The sequence below is a fragment of the Cebus imitator genome, unplaced genomic scaffold (genome assembly GCF_001604975.1).
Source record: "Cebus imitator isolate Cc_AM_T3 unplaced genomic scaffold, Cebus_imitator-1.0 Scaffold64, whole genome shotgun sequence".
NCBI classification, from domain to species: Eukaryota; Metazoa; Chordata; class Mammalia; order Primates; family Cebidae; genus Cebus; species Cebus imitator.
The window spans coordinates 7,029,915-7,047,245 of record NW_016107379.1 but is presented as its reverse complement, the minus strand read 5'-3'; the positions used below and the strand labels follow the sequence as shown (position 1 = coordinate 7,047,245).

The 17,331-nt window shown below is 47.4% G+C and overlaps 2 protein-coding genes across 10 annotated transcripts in view; one reads left to right on the top strand and one right to left on the bottom strand.

Annotated features, from left to right (window-relative positions):
- The window catches only part of BSPRY (B-box and SPRY domain containing), a 28,862-nt gene extending 17,608 nt beyond the window's left edge, over positions 1–11,254 (top strand). For 3 of the 7 annotated variants that reach the window (XM_017530334.2, XM_017530332.2, XM_037739186.1), the window contains 4 exons: positions 1,398–1,628; positions 3,233–3,258; positions 9,162–9,286; positions 10,509–11,254. In XM_017530334.2, the coding sequence (XP_017385823.1) occupies positions 1,398–1,628; positions 3,233–3,258; positions 9,162–9,286; positions 10,509–11,035 (909 nt within the window). In that variant the 3' untranslated portion in view covers positions 11,036–11,254. Of the gene's footprint in view, positions 1–1,397; positions 1,629–3,232; positions 3,259–8,023; positions 8,115–9,161; positions 9,287–10,508 lie in introns of those variants that run through there. The other 4 variants (XM_017530333.2, XM_037739185.1, XM_017530336.2 and 1 more) reach the window with 4 other exon arrangements.
- A 3,652-nt stretch (positions 11,255–14,906) lies between these two features.
- Positions 14,907–17,331, bottom strand: part of HDHD3 (haloacid dehalogenase like hydrolase domain containing 3) — a 3,542-nt gene continuing 1,117 nt past the window's right edge. For all 3 annotated transcript variants that reach the window (XM_037739181.1, XM_017530330.2, XM_017530331.2), the window contains exon 2: positions 14,907–16,014. In XM_037739181.1, the coding sequence (XP_037595109.1) occupies positions 15,085–15,840 (756 nt within the window). In that variant the 5' untranslated portion in view covers positions 15,841–16,014 and the 3' untranslated portion in view covers positions 14,907–15,084. The remainder of the gene's footprint in view (positions 16,015–17,331) is intronic.

Sequence of the window (17,331 nt, the reverse complement as noted above, 5' to 3'; positions counted from 1 at the left end):
AAAAAAAAAAAAAAAAAAAAAGAAGAGCAATAGTGAATGAATGTCATTGAACACGTAATATGGCAGGCTTTATTCTACTTAGTTTATATATATTAACACATTTAACCCTCACCGTAGCCTTATGAGGTAGGTACTGTTATTATTCTCATTTTACAGATTAGAAAATATAGGCATAGGGAAAATAAGGAATATGTTCCAAGTTCCACAGCTAATGAGTGGAGCAGTTAAGATTTAAATCTAGACACTATCTCTAAGGCTTAATTTCCTAACCACTATGTTATATTGCCTCAAGAGAACCCTAAAAACTTGGAGTCTTACCTTCTGCATTCACTTGCCATTCACTTAGCTACTCTCTCCTCCCTGTAAGGCAAATTGTGGGTCTCAGTCTTTTCTGTAAAACAGGGATGATTGCCCTGTGCACTGTACAGAGCAGGTCTTCAGGGACAGGGCATAGGGAAAGTGGCTGGCTGTCCCTGATGTTCTGATGTGAAGGAGGCAGTTCTGTCTCCACTTGTCTGGCAAGAGTGCAAGGGCAGCTGCTTTATGCAACAGGTGCCCTTGGGGAGGATGGGTTGCCAGGTGCCATCTGGTATAAGGGAATGGGATTAGACTGAGAGTCAAGAAAATTGGATTCTAGTCTCAGCTCTGCCACTGAATTGCCATGTGAGTGCTACCAAGAGATTTTTTTACTAAGTCTGAAAAAATTTCCTGGGTGGGCACAGTGGCTCATGCCTATAATCCCAGCACTTTGAGGGACTGAGTTGGGCATATTGCTTGAGCCTAGGAGTTTGAGACCAGCTTGGGCAACATGGTGAAACTCCATCTCTATTTTTAAAAAGAGATATTAAAAATAAAAAATTTTCCCATTCAGTCAATATTTGAGTACCTGCCACATGCCAGGCACTGAGCTAAGAATTACAAGGAGACACCTGTTAACTTCATTGTCTGAGAATTGATTTCAGGCCTTTTCTGTGGCAGATAAAAATTCTACCACAGAACCAGTTGAAACGGACAGCTTTAGGAAGTCATCAGTTTTTTTCCCTCAGACATGGTGAAATATCAACTGGATCCCTGCTGGTATCGATCTTGCTGATGGGATGACTTTTTAGGCCCTCTGCCCTGCAATTCTGTGATTCTCTGACCTTGATCCTTTGATCTTGTATTCCCAATTGTGATGTCATGTCTGTATCTCAAAATTCTTTACCCTAAACCATATTTGGGAAGTCTTAGGGCTGAGATGTCAAAGCAAAAGGGCTTATATGCTATTATTTCCATCACTAAGTCGTGGCAGACGTTGCTAATCAATTTCAGCACTCCTGTCCACTGAGCCTAAACCCACTTAATCCTGACTGGGGCTTTGCAGGGACCACCCAACTCCTCATTTTATCCCTCATCAGAGCATGGCCAGTGCAGCAAGGGAACTGGTTATCCAGCGGTTGAGTCTGGTGAGAAGTCTTTGCGAGAGTGAGGAGCAGCGGTTACTGGAACAGGTGCATGGCGAAGAGGAGCGGGCCCACCAGAGCATCCTGACACAGCGGGTGCACTGGGCCGAGGCGCTGCAGAAGCTTGACACCATCCGCACCAGCCTGGTGGGCATGCTCACCCACCTGGATGACCTCCAGCTGATTGTAAGTCGGGCAAGGATGAGGGCATGACCAGCTGGCCAGGCTCCCCAAATGTCTGAAAACATCAAGAATGTTTGTTGGTATGTGGTGGGTGGAAATGAGAATTTGGAGGAGGGCTGAGTGACCAAGATTCTTTGCTTGGCCAAACTTTAGTCAGGCTTCTGAACCCTCTCCCTGGCCCATCTGTGCACTTCATTATAAAAACCAGTTTTTGCAAAAGAATCTTGCAAAGTCAATGTAGCCAGAAACCCCTATCCTTGACATCTGATCATCCTCGATATCTGATCAGGTTCCTCATCCACCACCATCTCCCAGGTGATGTCTGATCACTGTGTTCTGTCTGCAGCAAAAATCCTGTTAGGTAGGTTTAGCCATAATCTCCCTTACCCCCAGTGTTTCCTCTTCATAATTTTCCATCCAATAACCCCCTGCCCTGCTCCTTAGCTATACATTTCTACCTGCCCATGCTGTATTCAGAGTTGAGCCCAATCTCTCTCCCACTGCAAGACTTCATTTTAAAGAGGTCTTGAAGAAACTCTGCCTTAATGTGCTTTAGGGATTACAGGGAATAAAATTAGGTTTTTTGGGCACTGATAATAGTTTTCTTTTGATAGTCAATGTGTACTGAGTGCCTATTACATGTGAAGCACTGTGCTATGGGGCAGAGTAACCGGATGCACCTGCCAGCTGCTCCCAGCCTTATAAAGGAGATGAATACACTAACTGACAATTCGGGTATGGAAGGATATGTACTGCTGTAGAGGAAATCACCCATGCTAGGGTCTGACAGTCCAGGCTAAGGGAAGGCGGGGTCAGAGAAGGTTCCAGGATGAAGTGACTTAGAAGCTGATGCCTGAAAGATAAGAAGAATAGCTGTGTCAAAGGAAGTGAGGAGGTGGAGAGAGTTCAGAAGCACGTAGAGAGAACACTCTGCTCTGGGGAACTGACGAGGGCTCTGATATGAAAATACAGAGCTCATCCTTAATCCTACCACTCAGAAATCACCATGATTCATATTTGGTACATAGCCTTTCAAAGTATTTTATATGGATAGGCAGCTGCCTGCAGTTTTGAGAGGAGAATGTGGCATCTGAGTCACAAGCAGAGGACGGAGAATGTGGAACACCTGAGCTGTCCCACTGCCTCTGCAAGTAGGGCAATTTTCATGACTGCCCGCAACAGTGCATTCATTTCGTCACAGCTTCCATGGACAGAGCACGCTCTTTCACAGACACTGGGACAGTCACAATAGAAAACTCAGAAAGAGTCACAGCCATCCAGAAACTGACAGTCTTCATGGGGGATGCTGTCGGGTGAACAGGTGATGGTCCTGAGTGGAGTTGAGTGGAATCCAGGATGCCCTGGGATATAGGGTAGAGTGACTCACTCTGAGCATGTGTTATGGGGTGTGTGTGTGTGTGTGTGTGTGTGTGTGTGTGTATGTGTTTGTGTAGAACAGCTTAGAAAGCTTTATGCTGGTCTTAAAAGAGTAGAAGTTTTTATTGTAGAGTCCACATGGAGCCTTTTATGGTAGTTAAATATGTCCTAGCATTGACTACCTGCTGAGTTTCTGGTGCCAAGCCTGACTGTGTTTTCTTTTCTCACAGCAGAAGGAGCAAGAGATTTTCGAGAGGTGAGTATAGACCCCATGATTTGACTGGGTAGTTTTGGAGACCCTTAGGCCTCTACACACTCCACTGCCTTCAGGCCCTGCTGCTCTTGGGAGAATGCACAGAGTGTGCAGCTGAGTGGTTTCCCTGGAGCCCAGCTCTGTGGACAGGGTATCTCTGCCCTTGGCTTAGAGAACTGCTCAAAACACATGGGAAGGCAGTGGAATACTTAGTAATCCAAGACTCGCCACTGCTTTCTTAAACTTCCTCTGTAAAAAGGTAGTCACCCTGTTGGAAGGTTTTACCACCTCCATCTGCAGATGAAAATGTTGAGACTCTAAAAGGGGAAGGGACCTGCCTAAGCCTGGAACCCAGGGTTGGACCCATCTAACACCTGCCCCAGTACTGTCGCCTCTGCCTCACTCCTCCTTTCTCTGATGGAGGAATCTTTGAAACCTAAATCAGCATCAACACTCAAATTTTGCATTTTAACTCTTCAATAATAAAATAATTTCACCAGTTCCTGTGTGGGTTCTAAAAGACTGAGAGCCAAGCCCTGAGCTAGTGGCCAAGAGGACATACTTTGCTAGGCAGAGTAATTCACAAACCTTCTGTGTGCAATTTCAGAGCTTATACTTAGGGAACACAGTCCATTCTTCTTGTTTATTTACTTATTTATTTTTCTATATTTCAGTGGGTACAAATAATTTATTTTTATATTTAAGTTTCGATAGCAATACATGTGCATGAGAAAAAAATTCCACCGATATAAAGCCATTTAAAATGAAAAATAAATCTTGCTAGGCATGGTATCTCACACCTGTAATTCCAGCACTTTGGGAGGTCAAGGCAGGAGGATAACTTGAAGCTGGGAGTTTGAGACCAGCCTGGGCAATACAGTGAGACCTGATCACTACAAAAAAATAAAAAAATAGCCATGTTTCCTGCTGAGAGCCTGGTTCCTCAGAAGGCTGAGACAGGAGGATCACTTGAACCTGGGTGGTTGAGGCTGCAGTGAGCCATGATCACACCACTGCACTCTCCTGGACAACACAGTGAGACCATATCTCCAAAAAAAAATCTCCATTACCCTTTCCCAATCCCATTCCCTGGCAGTGATGGGTTTGAAAAGATGTGCATTTGTGGACTTGCTATGTATAGGCATTGGAGGGTATGTGGGGGTTTTTTGGTTGTTGTCTTAAAAAAAATTTTTAGGCTGGGCACCGTGGCTCATGCCTGTAATCCCAGCACTTTGGGAGGCTGAGGCGGGTGGATCACTTGAAGTCAGGAGTTCAAAACCAGACTGGGCCAACATTGTGAAATCCTATCTCTACTAAAAATTCAAAAATTAGTCAGGTGTGGCGGCGTGCACCTGTAATCCCAGCTACTTAGGAGGCTGAGGCAGGAAAATTGCTTAAACCTGGGAGGTGGAGGTTGCAGTGAGCTGAGATCGAGTCACTGCACTCCGGCAACAGAGACACCCGTAATCCCATCACTTAGGGAAGCCTAGGCAGGCAGATCACTTGAGGTCAGGAGTTCACAACTAGCTTGGCCAACATGGTGAAATCCCATCTCTACTAAAAATACAAAAATTAGCTGGGTGCGGTGGCACACACCTGTAATCCCAGTTACTGGGGAAGCTGGGGCAGGAGGATCCCTTGAGCCCAGGAGGCGGAGGTTATAGTGAGCTGAGAGCATGTCAGTGTACTCTAGCCTGGGTGACGGGAGTGAAATCCTGTCTCAATAAAAGTAGGATCATTTTATACCTGTTGTTCTAAAACTTGTTAGCCTATCTGGGACATGTTTCCCTGTCCATACATTTAGATTCCCCTCACTTCTTTGAAAGTCTGTGAAGAATTGCACAGTGTAGATGGATCACATTTATTTTACTGTCTCCTAATGCATGCTCGGCTTGTTCCCACTTCTCCACTTGTACAATCTTTTCACACTTCTGCCTGTCTTCTCTATCTCCTTTGTCTTCATCTTTAATACATTGTATCCTTAATATCAAGCTGATCTCGTTTTTGAAAAAAAAATTGATCTTTAATTTTTTTATTCAAAAGATTTAGAACTTAACAAAAAAGTTACAAAGGTAATGAGCTTCACCTAGAAAATAGCAATTGTTAACATTTTGCCGCATTCACTCTCACTCACTCTGTCTTCCTATTTGTCGAGCATATATGTTAAAAACTTATTTTTTAATTTTTAAAAATAATTTTAAAAAAGAAAAAAAAAACTTTTTTCTAAGACGAACTTTCACCATGATGGCCAGGCTGGTCTTGAACTCCTGACCTCAGGTGATCCACCTCAGCCTCCCAAAGTGCTAGGATTACAGGCGTGAACCACCGCACCTGGCCAAAAACTTATTTTTTTATGGTTTATTTGAGGGTAAGTTCCAGAAAACATGAACTTTTCTTTCAAAATACTTCAGCATGTTTCTTCCAGAAACAAAGACATTGTCTTATATAACCCTAGCATAAAATTGAGGAAGTTTAACATAGATATAATTCTATAATCCAATACACAGTCTATATCCAACCATTACCAATTGTGCAAATGTTCTTAGCAGTGTTTTATTTCATTTTCCTACTTCAACTGGTCCTTTAAAGTCTAGAATTTTTCTTTAGCTTTTTAAAAAACATTTTTAAAGAGTCAAGGCCAGTTTTATAGGATTTCCCTCAATTGGGGTTATCTGATGTTACCTTATGATTAGATTCAAGTTATACAGTTTTAGCAGGAATACCTCATAACTGATGTATCTTCAATTCATCATATTTGGGGGCCCATGATGTCCCTTTGTCCATTACCAAGGATGTAAATTTTGAGTACTTGGTTAAGGTGATGTCCACCAGGTTTCCCCATTATAAAATTATACTTTTCCTTTTATAATTAATAAGCAGTCTGTGAGGAGACACTTTCTGCATATATATCCTGTGTCCCTTCAGACTTTCTCCCATAGTTTTAGCATCCATTGGTCATTCCTGCCTGAATTATTCCTTTATTATTTGCTTGTTTGTTTGTTCACTTATTCAATATTAATACAGACTCATGGATTCTTATTTTATTCAATGCATTATAATCTGTCACTGCCATTACTAACTTTGTCATTCAGACTGTCCTAGATTTGGCCAGTAGGAGCCTCTTCAAGTTGGATCCTGTGTCCTTTTGAAAAGTTCCCATTCTTGGAGCACTGTCTTGCTCTCTGGCACAAGAAGCACAAGAAGATAACCCCGGCTTAACTTGTGCTTTTCCTGCCCTGGAATCAGCTGCTTCTCCAGGGGTCCTGGTGGTTTTTATTGGAGAATAATATTTAGAAACCAAGATCTGGGCATTAAGGATACTCAGTGACCTTGTTTCCAGGTCTCAGTGTACAACAGATGGAACTAGGAAGAGAGAGCCAGAGAGCGTGTATAGCTTTTTGATGCATACGTTTGTATCACAAGTTTTTTTTCTTTTTTTTGACACAGAGTCTGCTCTGTCACTCAGGCTGGAGTGCAATGGTGCAATCTTGGTTCACTGTAACCTCTACCTCCTGGATTCAAGTGATTCTCATGCCTCAGCCTCCTGAGTAGCTGGGATTACAAGCATGTGCCACCATGCCCAGCTAATTTTTGTAATTTTAGTGGAGACAAGGTTTCACCATATTGGCCAGACTGGTGTTGAACTTCTGACCTCAAGTGATCTGCCTGCCTCAGTCTTGCAAAGTGCTGGGATTACAGGCATGAACCACCATGCCCAGCCTATATCACAACTTCTAATTCCAATGTAACACCTCAAGGTTTTCCTTTGCCCTCTCCCTTTCTACATTTGTACCTCTTGTTATTTTACAGTGAGGACTCCAGCTCCCAACAACATCAATATTTGCTCAATCCTATAATACATACAAAGTTGTCTGAGCATTGCTAAGCCCATACTGCTGTTGACAGGCCTATTCACAGAGTTCCAGATTTGTCTGTAGTTCTTTATGCCCCTAGGCTGAGGGAATATACTCTCAAAGCACTGTGTTCAAAAGTTGTCAAGCCCCATCTAGCTGAAAACTCACTTATCTGAGAAGTGCCTTACTGGCTCTGGTGTTTCCATGCTGGTGGCCGGGCTCAACTCTGACTGGACACTGCAGCAGATGCTGCCGCACCGTCTGGGTGTTCTGATCCCGACCGGGGCCTGCTGTCTTCAGGCCCTGTTTCATTTCCACCCCTTTGGGGCCATGAGTTTTGTCTTCGGTACCATAGGGAAGCTACGTCAGGTGCTTCACTGTAGACTTTAATGTCTACATTCAGTCTCAGATTTGCCCTGGAATGACAGCTTAGCACCGCTGACATCAGCTCCTCTTTCTTCCCCACCTATTGGCGAGAGCTTCTGCCTTCTGAGAAGATGGCAATAGACCCTCTCTTGTCCTGATCACAAGGCGCCTTTGTTACTAGAGCTTGCTTCCAGAATTTCCAAGGCTTTGTTCACCTCATGCCTCCCAAGCCAGGACAGTCAGTGACAGTCTTGCAAAGAGCTATCAGGGCACAGGCCCCACCTCTGTGCCCCCCTCCATTTATGGGCAGAGCCATAAGATATGGGGAGAGAGCGTGTGCGCTCAGAACCACTGCCGGATCTCAAAGCCATCTTCAGGATTGGAGGCAGGAGGAAAGGTCTTTCTTAGCACCTGGGGCAAAGGGCTGCAAAGCTCCATGGTAAATCCCTACTTTGTCCTCTATTCCTTTGAGATTTCACTTCAGGTCAAGGAAAAAATTACGTTGAATGCTGCCTGGGCTTCATCCCAATTTTTTTCTATTGTTGCAGGGAGACAGGACTTGAATCCAGCTCCCCATTTTAGCTCTGAATATGTTCTGTCCTGTCAAATGAGAGAACCACTACCTCCCAGATGATAGCAAAGTTGAAGTGCAATTCTATAGAGAAAACAGCAAGCCCAGGGCCTTGCTGCTGTTTTCAACTTGGCAAGTTGAAATGGCAGTTTCAAATGAAACTTTTCAACTTCTAGGCATCATATTGTCCCAAATTGCCTTTCCAACAAAACCCAGGCCCCACTGTGAGCTGAGGAGAGAGTTCTTAGGAGCACAGTGGCATGACTCATTTGTGGCTGGGGTGGTAACTGATGGCCCTTTTTTCCCTCTAGTGTTCACATTTTTAAAGTAGAGGAGTGGCTGTACCCTCTGACAAAACCCAGGGAAACATGACTGCCGCAGCAGGTCTGGGAGGGAGGTGAGAGATTTTCTGGGCAAGGGTAAGATGCTGAGGTAGAAAGACTACTGTGCAGGGGTTCCAGAACCCCAGGCCTTAGCCCAGCTCTGCCATTAACTTACTGAGAGACCCTGGCAAGTTACTTCCCCTGCAGAGCACACAGCCTTCAATTTCTAATACTGGCACCAAGAACACATCTCCCTGTAAACTGTCTACCAGCTTGGCTGATATTGAGGTTTCTGGGGGCACAGGGGAAATGCCCACCTTCCCTTTTGGCCCAAGCCCCTTTGTGGGGCCTGAATGCCACTGGTTTTTTTTTGTTTGTTTGTTTTTTTCTTCTTGAGACAGGGTCTCACTCTGTCACCGAGGCTAGAGTGCAGCAGCATGATTTCAGCTGACTGCAGCCTCTACCTCCTGTGTTCAAACAGTCCTCCCACCCCAGCCTCCCAAGTAGCTGGGACTACAGGTGCATGCCACCACACCCAACTCATTTTAAATTTTTTATAGAGACGGGGTTTTACTGTGTTGTCCATGCTGGTCTCAATCTTCTGGGCTCAAGCAATCCTCTCCCACCTCAGGCCTCCCAAAGTGCTGGGGTCACTGCACCTGGCCCTAGCTGCCAATTTTGGTGTCACCCTGATAGAAGGATTTTACTTCTGTCCTTGTCCTCACCCCATATTGATCCAGATATATTTCCAGAATCATCCTTAATCTCTGTTTCTGTTTCTCCCCATATAAGGACTGAAGAAGCAGAGGGCATTTTGGATCCCCAGGAGTCGGAAATGTTAAACTTTAATGAGAAGTGCACTCGGAGCCCACTACTGACCCAACTCTGGGCAACGGCAGTTCTTGGGTCCCTCTCAGGTTAGGAGCAGTAGAGCCCAGGACCATTAGGACAACTGGGCCTCTGTCTGTCTGTCTGGGGTTCACTCCTGGTTCACACTGGGGACCAGGGCATCTGAGATGGCAGCTTAAACCAGGCATGCTGGATGCAGGCTGGTCAGTAGGGCCAAGGTTCCAGACAGGCCTGGGGCAGATGGGCAAAGTCCTTCCCATTTTCAGACTATCATGTTCTGTGGTTGGGTCTGAGATAAATCTCATTCCTATAAATCATGTCTTCCTTATATCCTGCCCTACCAGGGCAGCTCAGTATTATTTATTGGAAACCTGGGGTTTAAGAAAATATAAATGAGGGCCCACTGGAGAACATCTGGACCAAGAATCAAACTGCCTAATTTGCCTCACTTACTCACTTTACACGCACTGACTCAGACCAACTGTGGGTCCCACCCTGTGCCACACGCTGGGGCCACAGAGGTAAGCATGACATGGTCTTCTGCCTCCAGGAATTCCCATTTAGCATGGGGGTTCTCCAGAGCAGGCCTTCTCCAAATTACATGGAAGCTTCCATCCTCCCAATGGTAGCTTTTGCACAATTCATGGAACAGTTAGGTTAATAGACTGATTTTTTTTTTCAGTTTTAATCCTCCCTCCTTATATTATCCTTATGATTTTGGCACAAGATGTAGCTTGTCTACTGTAGATTCTGGTATCAAACGATGCCTGATTTACCAGCAGTTTAGTTATTGGCTGGAAATTGCATATCTCATGCTTCCTAGCTTCCTGAGGCTGTGTTTCTAGGACAAAACCAATCTGGAGGCCACAGATATGAACAGGTAGAAAGCAGCATAATCAGTGCTAGGCATAGGAACAAAATGCTTTGTCTTCATTTTGCCCCTGACACCGACTCAGTGTGTGAACTTGGGCAACTCACTTCTCTCTGGGCCTTATTTCTAACAGAGTTTACAGATGAGGGTCTTGACCAATAATAACTGTTGTTATCAGGGCTACAGTTTATAGAGCACTTACATGCTGGGCACTTTACATGTATGATTCTGTTTAATTCTCATGATCGCTCAGTGAGAAGTCCTATTTTGACCCCCATTTTGCAAATGTGCCTCAGAGAGAGTAAATGGCTTATCTGAGCTCACCGTGCCAATGAGTGGTGAGGAACTTTTTGCTACCTGGCAAGACCAGGTTAGGGCAGGGGTGGGCCCTTGGCAACTCTGATAATTCTTTCTGGCAGGTACAGAGGACATACGGATCGATGAGAGGACAGTCAGCCCCTTCCTGCAATTGTCAGATGATCGAAAGACCCTGACCTTCAGCACCAAGAAGTCAAAGCCCTGTGCAGATGGCCCGGAGCGCTTTGACCACTGGCCCAATGCCCTGGCTGCCACCTCCTTCCAGGATGGGCTCCATGCCTGGATAGTGAATGTCCAGAACAGCTGTGCCTATAAGGTGGGCGTGGCCTCAGGCCACCTGCCCCGCAAGGGTTCTGGCAGTGACTGCCGTCTGGGCCACAATGCCTTCTCCTGGGTCTTCTCTCGCTACGATCAGGAGTTTCGTTTCTCACACAATGCGCAGCACGAGCCCCTGGGGCTGCTGCGGGGCCCAGCCCAGCTGGGTGTGCTGCTGGACTTGCAGGCTCGGGAGCTGCTCTTCTATGAGCCAGCCTCTGGCACAGTGCTCTATACCTATCATGGGGCCTTCCCTGGGCCCCTCTTCCCAGTCTTTGCTGTGGCCGATCAGACCATTTCCATCGTTCGCTGACCTCTGGCCACAGGAAGCCAGGTCCACCTTCCATCACCCTTTCAGGCCATGTTTTTACTGAGTGTCCTTTTCCCAAATGATGTATGTGGTGTTTCTAAGGGAAACAGGGCCCACAATCAGTGGGCAGCTTTAGGAGGGATGGGGATCTGTTTCAGATCTAGGCACAACCTGTAAATCACAGGTGTCCAAACTTTTGGCTGCCCTGAGCCACAGTAGAAGAAGAATTTTCTTGGGCCACATAAAATAACAATAGCTGATGAGCTAAGCTAAAAAAAAAAAAAAAAAAAAAAGTCTGTATAATTTTTGTGATATCTGCCACCACAGATAAGCAAAAAAGCCCTCGAATTCAAAGAGTTGGACATTGCTGCTTTGAATGCTGGGTATCTGTGGGGAACCTGCCACTACTTCCTGGGCCTTAGTCTCCCAAATCCACCATGTATCTGCCCCTCTGAGGGTGTCTTCACTTTGTCTCTGGCATCCAGCATGGTGCCTGGTACATAGCAAGTATGCAATAAACATTTGGCAGGTGAGTGGATGGACAGGTGGAGAGGTGAATGTAGGTAGGTGGATGGACAGGTGACTGGGTGGATGTGGTGGTCTCTGGAGAAGCACTGCCATTCAGCCGCCTGCTCCAGCTTTGCACGTGAAGAAGTGCTTCTCTTCACAGGCAGAGAAGGCTGGCCAAAGTTTCTGCATCCCATTAATTCAGTGCCTCTGTCTTTTTCATGACACGGCACATAGAGAAAATATTTTTTCTAGCACACAAGGGCAAACTGAAAGGCTGCTTCTGGCCAGAGGACTCTGGCATGGGGGACTGTGTCCTCCCCATTGTCCTGCCTAGGCTCTCAGAGGACCAGGGGGTTGTGTCTCCAGGTAACCTGACCACAGCCACATCATCAGCATCTGTCTCACACCTGCCAGCTGAGCCCCAGCCTGTGTCCACCAGTAAAAGCAGGGATGGCCTTTTCCCTTAGAGCAGCTGATAAGTTTCCCTACCTGATGGCCCCCTCTGACATAAACTGCACACCTGGGGTGAGGGCTTAAAGCCAGAAATTGCTGAGGGAGCCAGAGGGCCAGCCTTAGGGCACATGGACATTATTAAAGGTCTTAAAAGCATTAAAGATTTATTCCGTGTTCTTTGTTGGTAATTAGGTGTATACTGTATGCTGGCCCATCTTCATACCCTTATCGCATTCTTGGAAATAAGTGGGTGGCAGCTCAGCGTAGCAGAAAGAGCCTGGAGATGCTATCAAGACCCAAGGCAAGTTCCTTTATGTTTGCCTCTGTGAGGAGTTCACCCTAGAACAGCGGTCTTCAAACGTTTGTCCAGGAACTCTCTTCTAAAGCAATCTTACCTACAACTTTAGGCTCCTGGGTCCAAAGAAGATGAGAGGCAGAGCCCTCCCCACTTTGTTTGGGAGCCATAGAGTAGTTTGAAAACCACTGTTTATTTTTTATTTTTATTTTTTGAGACAGTCTCAAAGGGAGGCCGAGGCGGGTGGATCACCTGAGGTCAGGAGTTCAAGACCAGCCTGGCCAACATGGTGAAACCCCATCTCTACTAAATATACAAAAAATTAGCTAGGCATAGTGGTGTACACCTGTGATCTCAGCTAATCAGGAGGCTGAGGCAGGAGAATTGCTTGGACCTGGGAGGGGGAGGTTGCAGTGAGCCGAGATCGCACCACTGCACTCCAGCCTGGGCGACAGAATGAGACTCAGTCTCAGAAAAAAAGAGGAAATTACTGTAGCCTGGCCTTGGTGCCAGTCCCAAGGAAGACTTTGGTCAAGCCCCAAAGAGATCTTCCCTGCCTTTGCCTGGGCACAGCCCCAGCTAAAAAATCTGGGGCAAAGCCAAAGCTCTACTTGGCCGGAAGAGCTTGAAGGCCTGAAACACCCTCCCTCAGGAAGCCTGGGGTCAGTGCTTAGTTTGAAAAGCAGGATGCTAAGCCATCCTGCAGGGACACTGTCCATTAGCACCACATAGTACGAAGGGGAGAATTTAAACAAGGAACCCCATGACAGTCATGAGAAGAAATCCTGTTGACCTATGCCTGCTTTGTGTTAGTAATGTGCTGTTACTTACATGCACGGATAACCCTCAAAGCTACCTCGTGGAAGGCCCCCCAGGCCATGTCTCCCCCAATCCACCAACTCAGCTTCTCACAGCAGCCTTCATTCAAGTTCATGGGCCTGCTGCAGGAATGCCCTCCTCATTTGTCTGCTCATCTAAAGCCACCCCCCAATGCCACCCCTCAATTCAGCATCCACTCCAGAGCCCTCCCTGGCTGCTGGCACCAGAACACACTGCCAGGTGTGTGCCTGTGATTTTAACATGTGGCATCCCCTGGCAATGGGCAAGGCACAGAGATGTCCAGCAAATACCAATTAGAAAGGTGTGTGGGAAGGTAGGGAGGCAGGAAGAGATTTCTTTTTTTTTAGAGACAAGGTTTCGCTGTTGCCCAGGCTGGAATCCAGAGGCACCACCGTAGCTCACGTAACTAAACTCCTGGGCTCAAGCGATCCTCCTACCTTAGCCTTCTGAGTGGCTGGGATTAAAGGTGTGTGCCGGTACACCAGGCTAGTTTTCAAATTTTTTGTAGAGGTGGAGTTTCACCATGTTGCCCAGGCTGGTCTCAAACTCCTGGGCTCAAGTGATACTCCTGCCTCAGCCTCCTAAAGTGAGAAAGGAAATTGAAAACCCAACTTACTTCTTCAACCTCCAGTTGTTTCCCCCTCCCCCCAAACCTATTCCCTATACTCCTGTCCAGTCCTTGTTCCCAGTACTTTCCTACCTCCACGCTAGTCTCTGTGACTGGGATGCCCTTCAAGGTTGACATTCTTTAGGACACCTCCCCTATTCGCCCAGGATCTCTACTGTACCATGTCTCACATGACAAGGATCCCCATCTACCTGCAACCTGGCAGTTACACCAATGGGCTTTGAAGTCAGATGTGCCTAAATTGGAATCCTGGCTTTTTTACATGCTAGCTGTGACCTCATGCAGGTTGCTTAACTTCTGCATTTCAGTTTCCTCATTTGTAAAGTTGTGGAGGGGGCAAACCACCTAGATCCAGTGAGGTAGCTTTGGGGGTTATACGAGCATATAAGTAACATCACATTACCTTGCCGGGCGCGGTGGCTCAAGCCTGTAATCCCAGCACTTTGGGAGGCCGAGGCGGGTGGATCACGAGGTCAAGAGATCGAGACCATCCTGGTCAACATGGTGAAACCCCGTCTCTACTAAAACTACAAAAAATTAGCTGGGCATGGTGGTGTGTGCCTGTAATTCCAGCTACTCAGGAGGCTGAGGCAGAAGAATTGCCTGAACCCAGGAGGCGGAGGTTGCGGTGAGCCGAGATCGCGCCATTGCACTCCAGCCTGGGTAACAAGAGCGAAACTCCGTCTCAAAAAAAAAAAAAAAAAAAAAACTTATCACATTACCTAACACCAAGCAGGCATAAGCCAACAGGATTTCTTCTCATGACTGTCATGGGGTTCCTTGTTTAAATTCACCCCTTCATACTACATGGTGCTAATGGACAGTGTTCCTATGGACAGCTTAGCATCCTGCTTTTCAAACTAAGTGCTGACCCCAGGCTTCCAGAGGGAGGGTGTTTCAGAAGCTAAACGAGAGGCCTTAGGACCTCTGCTTCTACTCCAGCAGTTTTTCAGTGTTTTTAGTTTTGCATAATGGGGTTTCAGATCTCCCATGACAAAAGGCCCCTGCTGCTAAAACCAAGTTTGAAAGTGCCTGGTTTTGAAGCTAGTTGGACCCTCTGTGTGTCCTGGTGGATGTGAAGAGGACTCCTAGTGGAAAAGGGACACAGGTGTGAATAAGAATGAGGGAAGGCAGAGGCTAGGAGCTGATTAGTGGGGCAAGGCTGAGAGCCCAGCACTCAAACTGCTTTATTATCAGAATAGGTGATGAAGGCCGCAGGGAGACCAGGAAAGTCCAGAGCTTTGGAGAAAGAAGGGGCTCCCTGTCTGCAGGGTTTGTTTTGGGTTTTCTCCACGGCCTAGGGCCCAGCCACTTCCCTCACCAGCCTCAAAGTCCTGGGGTTGAGCCCCCTAGGTGGTCAAGGGCAGGCAGGAGATGAGCCAGAGTGGGGAGGATGTGTTCTTTAGGCACAGAATCCCTGACCATGGGGTCCACTGCCTGTGGGCCAACCACCAGGAAGCTGTGCAGGCCCGCAGCCCGAGGCCCCTGGTAATCACAGAGGTAATTATCCCCAACATGGGCGGTCACTGCAGGTTCCATATGAGCAAGACGCAAGGCCTCCTGGAAAATGCGAGGGTCCGGCTTGGACCAGCCAGCATCCTCAGAGGTCAGCACAAAGTCAAAGTACTCACGCAGGCCAAGACCTGCCAGGATGCCCTCTAGCCGTCGGTCAAAGTTAGAGACTACTGCCAACCTCAGACCCCGTGTACGGCACCCCCTCAGGGTGTCCTCAGCCCCATCCAGCACCTGCCAGGTGCAGGGGCTGCTGAAATCTTCATACAGCTGTTCGGCGATGGGCGCCACAGCCTGAGCATCCCGGACACCCGCCAGGTGGAAGGTCTGCAGGACCACGTCCAGCCACCACTGGCGGGAGGTGAGGCCGTGGCTCAGGCCGTAGTTGGGGAAGCTGCGGCTATGAGCCTTGTACGCCTGCCTGAAGCCTTGTTCCAGGACTGAGGGTTCCACCTCCAGTCCGTGGGCCCGGCCCTTGGCAGCATACTCCTCCCCTACGGGGTGGCGGAGCCTGAGCAGCGTGTCCTTCACATCCCACGTCAGCAGTCGTATCTGCAGCCGGTGTGCCATGGAGGAGGCCAAGTCCACCCCAGTTCTGCCTCAGGTCCCACGGTGGGTCCCAGGGAAGCGGAGCTGGATAAGATCACCTCTCCACAACCTAAAAATCACCTCTTTCCAGGCCTTGCGGGTCGGATTTGCTGGCTAACAAGAAGCACTTGGGAAATGTCTTCACAGCACAAGGTCCTAGAATAAAAAACAGCAGGTAAGGTGGAAGCTCAGGCCATGACATCAGACAGACTGGGTTCAAATTCTGGTGCTGCCAATGGTGTGACCCTGGGAAAGTCACTCTGAATCCACAACAAATTTCTGAGCACCTTCTGAGCTAGCTGCTAGCATATAGGACAGATTTCCAGCCCTTATGGCATTTACAGGCACTGAAGAACAGGGATACAGATATTAGGCGGAGAACTACAGAAACACTTAAATGAAATGAAGTTAATATATACCATAAGGATATAAATCTAGGGACTGCATCTAGTCTATGTAGTCAGGGAATGTCATAAGCAAGTGAATTTTCTTTTTATTTATTTATTTTCAGACAGGGTCTCTGTCTCCCAGGCTGGAGTGCATGGCTCCATCTCCCAGGCTCAGTCAATCCTCCCCCTTCAGCCTCCCTAGTAGGTGGGGCTACAGGTGTGTGCCACCATGCCCAGCTAATTTTTGAATTTTTTTGTAGAGATTTGGCAGGGGGAGGATCTCACTATATTGCCCAGGCTGCTCTCCAACCCCTGGATTCAAGCGATCCCCCAACCTTGGCCACCCAAAGTACTGGGATTACAGTCGTGAGCCACCGCTCCTGGCCCTGCAAGTGAAGTTTCAATGGAGATCAGAAGAATGAATGTGCAAGAAGCAGAAGTAGTTGAGTGCTGCTGTCAGTGGAAATAGCACGTGCAAAGGCCCTGAGGCAGGGCAAGGAGTCTGGTGCTTTGGGTAGACAGAGGCCAGCTCAGGCAGGACCTTGTATGTCAGGACATAATTATTATGGTTGCTATTATCATTATTAGCGATGTCAAAGACAGAAGGGGTCTTGCAGGCCATCTGAACAATATCCTGGCCACTGGGCAGAGAAGACTGAGCCAGAGAGGAGCAGGTACTTGCCTAAGGCCACAGTGAGTCAGTGGCATAGCCAGGACCAGAACCCAAACTTCAGACCCTCCGGCCAGTTCTTTTACTGTACCATGAGATATATTTGGATTTTAAAAAATTGGTGGTGGGGTGTTGCGGCTCACGCCTGTAATCCAAGCACTTTGGAGGCCAAGGCGGGCGGATCACCTGAGGTCGGGGGTTCAAGACCAGCCTGACCAACATGGTGAAACCCCGTTTTTTGTTTTTTGTTTTTTGAGTCGGAGTTTCGCTCTTGTTGCCCAGGCTGGAGTGCAATGGCGCGATCTTGGCTCACCGCAACCTCCGCCTCCTGGGTTCAGGCAATTCTCCTGCCTCAGCCTCCTGAGTAGCTGGGATTACAGGCATGCGACACCATGCCCAGCTAATTTTTTGTAG